General features: G+C 30.0%; 1 protein-coding gene across 1 annotated transcript; it reads left to right on the top strand.

Moving 5' to 3' along the window:
• The first annotated feature begins 4,828 nt into the window (after positions 1 to 4,828).
• On the top strand, positions 4,829 to 7,080 carry LOC140985336 (aluminum-activated malate transporter 10-like). The gene is made up of 6 exons (XM_073453167.1): positions 4,829 to 5,222; positions 5,305 to 5,445; positions 5,530 to 5,802; positions 5,897 to 6,018; positions 6,123 to 6,266; positions 6,353 to 7,080. The coding sequence occupies exons 1-6, from the start codon at positions 4,883 to 4,885 to the stop codon at positions 6,788 to 6,790; spliced, it is 1,458 nt and encodes a 485-aa protein (XP_073309268.1). The 5' UTR covers positions 4,829 to 4,882; the 3' UTR covers positions 6,791 to 7,080.
• The last annotated feature ends 1,215 nt before the right edge of the window (positions 7,081 to 8,295 follow it).

Raw genomic sequence — 8,295 nt, 5'->3', positions numbered from 1 at the left:
TATATATACAGGAATGTACACGTGCGATGCACGTAGGTGACTAATAATGAAAAATATAATCACGAGAATTAGATAATGTTTAAAGTCGTTTGAATAACATCATGTTTATAAGTATTTATGAATCTAAATATATCAANTATTATATTGCGAATTTTGTTGAAAAAAAAGATTTAAAGTCTCGGAAGGTTCCAACATTTACTGAGTGATGACTATATCGCTCACACACTCAAAACTCTCTCAAATAAGAATGAAGAAGAGATCGAAAAATATGAACAAATCCGGTTCTAGGGCTGGTGAAAGAAGACTCAAATATAGTTCATATTTTATTATGTTAATAAAATGTGTTTGTAAAGACATTTTTCTATTTTTGTTATAAACTTGGTTTTACTTTACGTCGTTGGAAAACAATATTTAAAGTTGTATATGAAAATGTATTTAGAATTTACGAATGAATAGAATGGTCTTGAAATTTGTATTTCTGAGACTTGTTGTTTTCGAATGTGTAATTTGAAAGCAACGTCGATGTCAGTAGAGCCTCGGGTCTGGGGCGTGACAGATATAAATTACTTTCACAACCATAAAAATTATAATTTGACGATAAACTATGATAAATTATTTTAGGTTTATATGTGTTTGTGTGTGTGTATATGTATATATATAAACAGTCCACTCAACTTTCTCATATATGTATATATATGTATAAACAGTCCACTCAAAATTTGTTATTAACAATTTTTTTCTATTAAATTTTCTTCATTCGGTAGCAACTGCTTATAATGTAATATTTCAAAATGTCAACCAGAACCATCTTTGGGAAACACAATAGTATCATGTCTATTTGGACCCCTTTCAACCAAAAAAATCCCTAATATTTTTACCAAATTTCCTAGATCATCAATATCCAAAGGGAACAAATTCTCTTGATTCATATTTTCATGTGGAACATCTTCAATAATATCAACACTGTCTTTTTCATTTCATTCAATCACAATGGGATCTAGGAAATATTTTTTAATATCTCCAACCTGACTCTGAAATAATGTTTCTTCTCTTCGTTTCTTTTTCGATATTCAGATAAATTTTTTATGTGTCATTCTTTATAGACTATACTTAACAAAAAAAATTAAACATAGTATTTTTTTTACTCTTAAAATAATGGAACAATACTAATTGACAGAGTACATCTAATTTTCCTCGGATATATTTTACATAGATTTACGGACCTGCATTTAGATTTTTTTTTAAAAAAAATCATCGATCAATTTTTTTTTTTCTTTCAGAAAGCAAACACTATTTTTAAAAGATGGTGTTTGAATGAAAATTTTCGGTTAAAAGCTATATTAGGAAACATTATTTCATAAATGAGAAATTGTAGCTTTTGAGCGAGCTTCTACTATAATTTTTCCAAGTTCAAAATATATATTACTATTTTTCCTTACTATAAAATATGGAACTTAATTAAATTTTTTGAGCCTACACATAGTTGAGTAGCTATAATAGCTAACGGGAGAACGGTGTTTCGACTGCTGTATGGTTTCAAAATTTTGAGTAGTATCATTGTTGCGAACTTGCGATCACTTGAAGTAAAATGATAAAAACATTTTATCTTACAATTAGTATCAGAACCAAGATGACGTATTCGATTTCTCATTGCAAGTGAATTATCAAAATGCAATATTGAAAGTTGAAACGTGACGTTTGAACTATTGTATAATTTAAAATATTTGATTTACATAATTACTATTAATTAGTTATAACATTTAATAAAGTGATAAGTGATCATGCTCACATTGTTTCTTTTGGAAGCTTTGGTTGAGATCGATAAATACGTTATATCTATCTAAAGCATCCCACTTATATTTGAATCTTCAAAGAATGATTTTTAAATAAAGATTTGGCAACTTTTTGGGGGGTAAATTGTAATTTTAGTCCTGTAAGTTGACACATTTTGAGTTTTAGTTTTATAACTTATCAAAGTTAGTTTTTTTATACAATAATTTGGATTTTTTTTTGTTTTTGTCTTTATTTTTCCCAAAACCACTAAATCCATCGAATATGATTTATTTGACATTGATTTACTCCTATATGGCACATGTGACAAGAATTAAGACAATATTACTCAAATTAAAAATGAGAAACAAAACGACCTCCAATAATTCAAAATTGTAGAATTTTTTTTTTTTTACATTTCTCATTATTTTTGTTTATGTATATTTAATGTGAGTAATAAGATTTATTCTTGTCACAAGACTCACATGAGAGAGTATCGGTATCAAATAAGCAATATCTGGTGGATTTATTAGTTTCGGGTAAAAAAAAAGACCGGAACAAAAAAATCTAAGTTATTTGATAAAAACCAAACATTTGTAAGTTAAAAGACTAAAACAAAAACAAAAAAGAGTCAAATTAGTCGAGTATAATGGCAAAATTTCCCACTTTTTGCTTCCACTTTAGGCTGCATTCAACAAGCGACAGAATTAAAATGTCTTTTGTTTTATTTTCATTTCACAAGGATCAATCAGCTTAAATATAACTTGATTACATCACTTTGCTAAATTTTAATTAATAGTATAGATTTATTTATTTTCATAAAATAAATAAATCATGGTCCACTAATAAGACCTAATTAATGGCCACTGATAAATAAAAATTGGAGTAACACCTGTGAAAGGGATGTGTTTATTCTAGTAGAAGCACCTAATATAATTCGATTTTCATGTAATTTAATTAATTATGTTAGAATATTAATCATTCTTTAATATTAAAAATTTAATGTATTGTATAATTATTAAAAGATTCATGTTATCTCCACTCCATTTTATATTATACACACATTAAAAAAATTAACATAAATCGAAGTGTGAACCATATTTTTATTTGATTCTCACCTATTTTATATTTATATGCTATAAATAATAATCCGTGAGCTTATATACATTTCTTTTTATTTTCGAGAAAAATGTATAGATGCTAAAAATATGTGAAAATCGTATTTTTGGTCGTTTTTATTTGTGTTTTTGCGATTTTGATCACATGTGTTATCAAATTTAATTCTTAACATGCTATCTTTGTTTTTTTTGGGACAATTTTAGTCCTTCTGACGTGGGGCTAGTGTGACACTAACGTGTATAGTATCACATCAACATTCACGATAAAAATGACAAATTATTAAAAATCGAAAGATACAGATTAAATCGCAAACAAACAAACATTCCGAACCAAATTACAATTTTCCTTGCATCCGATAAATGATGTAATGGTTTTAGGTTCCACCAAAAAGTAAATTTGTGTGTGCATGCATACGTTTTGTTGAACCAATCAGCTTGTAAAGCTTCCATTAGTGATATATAATAAAAAGAGAAGTGCAACTGATGGCAACAGAAAAGAAGAACACCTAACTGACCTACCAAAATATATTTTTGGATGCCCGTACTATCCTCCAAATTTAGCAATTAATTTATGAATANCACGTGCGATGCACGTAGGTGACTAATAATGAAAAATATAATCACGAGAATTAGATAATGTTTAAAGTCGTTTGAATAACATCATGTTTATAAGTATTTATGAATCTAAATATATCAAAACACAATATATAAAAATACATCGTGACAATAAATCATATATATTCACTTATTTATATGACATTTTTCAATCCGCGACATAATACAGCTTGAAAAATATAATCACGAGAATTAGATAATGTTTAAAGTCGTTTGAATAACATCATGTTTATAAGTATTTATGAATCTAACACAATATATAAAAATACATCGTGACAATAAATCATATATATTCACTTATTTATATGACATTTTTCAATCCGCGACATAATACAGCTCTCTTAAATGATAAATCAACAAAAATATTTTTCATTCAAATATCATTCAAAATGAAAAAAACAATAAAAATAAAATTAACAGAATAGTGAATTTTACCAAAATCAAAACTAAAATTTACTTAAATAAAGTATATATACAAACATCAAATAAAATTCTCTTAATTTACTAAATTATCATAATAATGTTAAAATAAAATCATTAAACTTGTTATTAAGGTAAATATCACTTTTGCTTTTGCTAACTTTTAACACATTGCGGATTTTATTTAATTTCTATGGTTTTTTTAGAATACATATTATAGATAATTAATTTTATATCAGAATCAACCATTTATAAATTAATATCGGTGATTAACACTTTAAGAGAAATAAAATTTAACATAATACCACTCAAATAAATATATATAATAAAAAAACATATATAAATAAAATAATATTTAATACTCATTTAAAAAATTTTATATGTAAAATTGTAATATATAATAAATGATAATAAACTAACAATATAATTCATATTTATTAAGGATTAGATTGATTAAATTTTTTTTAAAGAATATATCATAAATTTAGATTAAAATTTAGGAAAAAAAAAAGAATGTATATTAATGTCCAAATATATCTAAGATGGACAATAAATCACAAAAATTGACTAAGAATTGTAAATAAATAATTTTTTTACATAAAATTTAGAAAATAAAGAAGAATGTGAATTAATGTCCAAATCTATTTAAGATGGACAATGAATCACAAAAAAACCCTTAAAAAGACATATTAATTTAATTTGCTAACTTAAATGAACAAGGAAATGTAAATAAATAGTTTTTTTTGGCATAAAATTTAAGAAATAAAGAAGAATGNATATATATATATACATGTGTGTAATTTATGTATATGCTCGACCTGCAATATATCAAACTAGCTAGCCTGCAAAAGAGAGAGAGCAGAAGAACATCGAGCAGTTCTTATCATAGGCTAACTCGAACCATTCACTCAATTATAAACACTTCTTTTCTCCTTCATAGCTTTGCGAATTCCCGAAAGATGGTCAAAGAAAGTGCGGTAAGCGAAGGATTGCAGTGGAGAATTAACATGCAGGATGGATCATCGAAGATTCTAGTATCCGAAAGCGTGCCACGAACCAGAGTTTGCGGAGCATTACAAGGATTTTTTATGGGATTTTTGTTCAACTTCTGGGGATTCATTCTAAAGGCTTGGAACATAGGATTGAACGACCCTAAGAAGTTCATTCATTGCATTAAAGTAGGGCTGGCTCTTTGTTTGGTGTCAGTTTTTTATTACATGAGGCCATTGTATCGTGGAGTTGGAGGAAATGCCATGTGGGCTGTTATGACTGTGGTGGCTGTGTTCGAATACACCGTCGGTAAGTAGTCGTAAAAATCGTAAGGATACTATTTATTTGTGGTAATATTTATGAGTGATAACATTAGTATATATTAATGCAGGTGCAACATTATGCAAATGTGTGAATAGAGTGATTGGAACTTGCTTGGCAGGAGCACTAGGAGTTGGCGTTCATTGGATAGCTAGTCAGTCGGGAAAGAGATTTGAACCCATAATCCTCCAAATCTCAGTTTTCCTCTTAGGTACATCTTTTAATTACAGACATGCATATCGAAATAAATTTGTTTTGAGGAATTAATTACCATGGATGCGCATTTTCCTTGCAGCTGCTGTAGCGACTTTCTCTAGATTTATTCCGTCGGTCAAAGCACGTTTCGACTATGGGGCCATGATCTTTATCCTCACCTTTAGCCTAGTCTCGGTTTCAGGCTATCGTGTGGAGAAACTGTTCGAGCTGGCACACCACAGATTATCCACCATTATGATAGGGACCTCCATCTGCATCATCACAACCATGCTTTTCTTCCCCGTGTGGGCCGGAAGTGAGCTTCACAACCTTATCGGAAACAACACGGAGAAGCTTGCTGATTCCTTGGATGGTAAGACAAAACAACAATATTCACGACCAGAATATTAAAACATATTACATTTAGGGAGAGTTGATGGAATGATTTCTTCCACTTAAAAAAACAGGATGTCTAGCGGACTATTTCGGCAACGATGAGAATGCTGATAATACCAAGAAAGAAGCTCCCAAAAAGATTTTACTAAGCTACAAATGTGTGCTTGGTTCTAAGGTTACCGAAGAATCCTTGGTGTGTCTCCTTCTTCTTTTCTGTTTCCTGAGAACCTACATGATAATGCACATTTAAAGTTTATGCCCATGCATTTTGCTGAACCATGTTACTGCTTTTCTCAGGCTAATTTTGCCAGATGGGAGCCTGCGCATGGAGGCTTCAATTTTGGACATCCATGGAAAGAGTACCTCAAGGTTGGAGCTTCACTGAGGAGCTGTGCTTACTGCATTGAAGCCCTTAATGGTAGCATCAATTCAGATGCCAAGGTATCATAAATGGATCCTGCAGGTTCTGTTACATTATCTTTCACCAATTATAACTAAGCATTCATGCTTTTTTCCGAAATTTTCAGGCTCCGGATGTCTTTAAGGCTCATTTCAGCAAGTTCTGCTTAAGATTAAGCTCTAGTTCCTCATTAGTAATAAAAGAACTATCCACGGTTATCAATACAATGACAAAATCGACAAAGATCTATCTAATAGTTCAAGAAATGAACAATGCCGTTGAAGAACTTCAAAATGCCTTGAAATCTTTCTCTGAACAATCAACTGCATCATTAACTGTGCCGGAACTCGAAGAGTCTGATAATGGCGCAGGAGATACGACAGCAAGTCCTGCCCTTGTACAGATTGTACCATTAGTCACAGTAGCATCCTTACTCATGGAGATTGCAGCAAGAACGGAAAGGATTGCAGAGGCAGTAAATTCACTTGCAAACAAGGCGGAGTTCAAAGTTAAAAGCGATGAAAAATCAATGCAACTCCAGAACCCAAAAGTTTTAACAAGATAGTGGAGTAAAAATATGGAGATTATATTACAATAAATTCCCTTCAGAATGGTATGGTTATCTAATATAACTGAAGTATTTTGTGATATTTTTGTTGAAAAATCGTTTTTATCGTGTCTAAAATATAGCAAAAGTTTTAAAAATTTTATTTGACAAATGACGTTTTTGGATACTCATATAGTTTGAACAAAAATAAAAATTCATAAGGCGTTTATGAATATAACTTGAGTAAATAAATCACTTGACACCGACTATCCCGAGATTGGGAACGATCTTCTTGAGTCTTTTCTTCAATCTCCAATCAACTCTACGACTTGAATATTTGTTCTTCCTATAAATTGCACTAGAAAATTTAGAAGAAATTTAACGTTAATATAAAAAATAAGTTGACGGCTCAAACCGTAAATTTTCTTTAAAGCGGCCGAAAATATTGAGAGGTTTTTGGAGAGAGTTTTCGAAAATCTCTTGCACGGAGGCTAGGGTTTAATTTGTTCCCTTTTAAAACTGAGTCATTAACCTAGTTTCTTTAATTATAGGTTTAGGACTACATGATTAAATAAAATACTAATGGGCTTAGTTAATTAATTTGACTAGTCCAACTAGTTTAATTAATCAATATTTAAAAGTCTATTAAGAACTTTAATTAATTAGCACGTTGGACTCGTACTTCTACAATCTCATTATACATGCTTTCATTATATTTAATTTAATATCTTATAAACTAAACCTTTGATTTCAATATTTTAAACTCTCGATTTTTTATAAATTCAACTACTTGAATTTATTCTCTCCAAATTTTAATTATCATAAATTCAATTCCTTGAATTTACTATCTCATAATTTTATATAAATTCAAATATTTGAATTGAATGTCTCAACGGGAGCAAAATATCTAGTGCTTGTGTGACCCTCAATGGTTCAATGATTCAGCTAGCCGTGAGTTTACAACTCTTTGTGATTCAAGACATTTTACTTTATTCGTGCTTACCCTAATTTGCCAAATTCTATGTACCAACATATTTGATCACGAGAATGTCAGAAATCATTTTCTGATTAAACCTATTGAATCATGGTAAAAACGTCTAGTAGCATCGCACCATAATTCTCTAGGTATCACTGATAGTGCCTGCAAGAACCAATCGGTTATGATTAAGTACAGTACGATCTCTTCATCTTATATATCCCAATCGAATCTGCAACCACTGGTTCATCGAGGGTTGTATATTAGATTCGACAGCTATGTGATACATTCATGAAATTCATTGTGTCATTGCATGAGCTCTTGTCCCTGATGTACATCTTACACTCTGGCCAGATATTTCATGCACTACTATTTCGCTAAATCGCATAGAATATCCACAGAAGGTGATCGCTAAATCGCATAGAATATCCACAGAAGGTGAGGGGTGAATTCCCAACTACAATGCACTGGCTCCTATACATGTCGAATTTTTTACATCAATATAAGGAAAATAATTTTTTTTGTCCACTTACTTGTCCAATTTTAT

This window comes from Primulina huaijiensis, chromosome 9 (genome assembly GCF_012295235.1).
Source record: "Primulina huaijiensis isolate GDHJ02 chromosome 9, ASM1229523v2, whole genome shotgun sequence".
NCBI classification, from domain to species: domain Eukaryota; kingdom Viridiplantae; phylum Streptophyta; class Magnoliopsida; order Lamiales; family Gesneriaceae; genus Primulina; species Primulina huaijiensis.
Note: the sequence above shows the minus strand (reverse complement) of the source record. Positions and strands in the feature narration are given on the sequence as shown.

Bases quoted from the DNA above. Each gene is read 5' to 3' on its own strand.
- LOC140985336 (XM_073453167.1), top strand. From the start codon at position 4,883: ATGGTCAAAGAAAGTGCGGTAAGCGAAGGATTGCAGTGGAGAATTAAC. The intron at 5,446-5,529 runs GTACATCTTTTA...TTTTCCTTGCAG, and splicing joins AATCTCAGTTTTCCTCTTAG to CTGCTGTAGCGACTTTCTCT. The intron at 5,803-5,896 runs GTAAGACAAAAC...TTAAAAAAACAG, and splicing joins GCTTGCTGATTCCTTGGATG to GATGTCTAGCGGACTATTTC.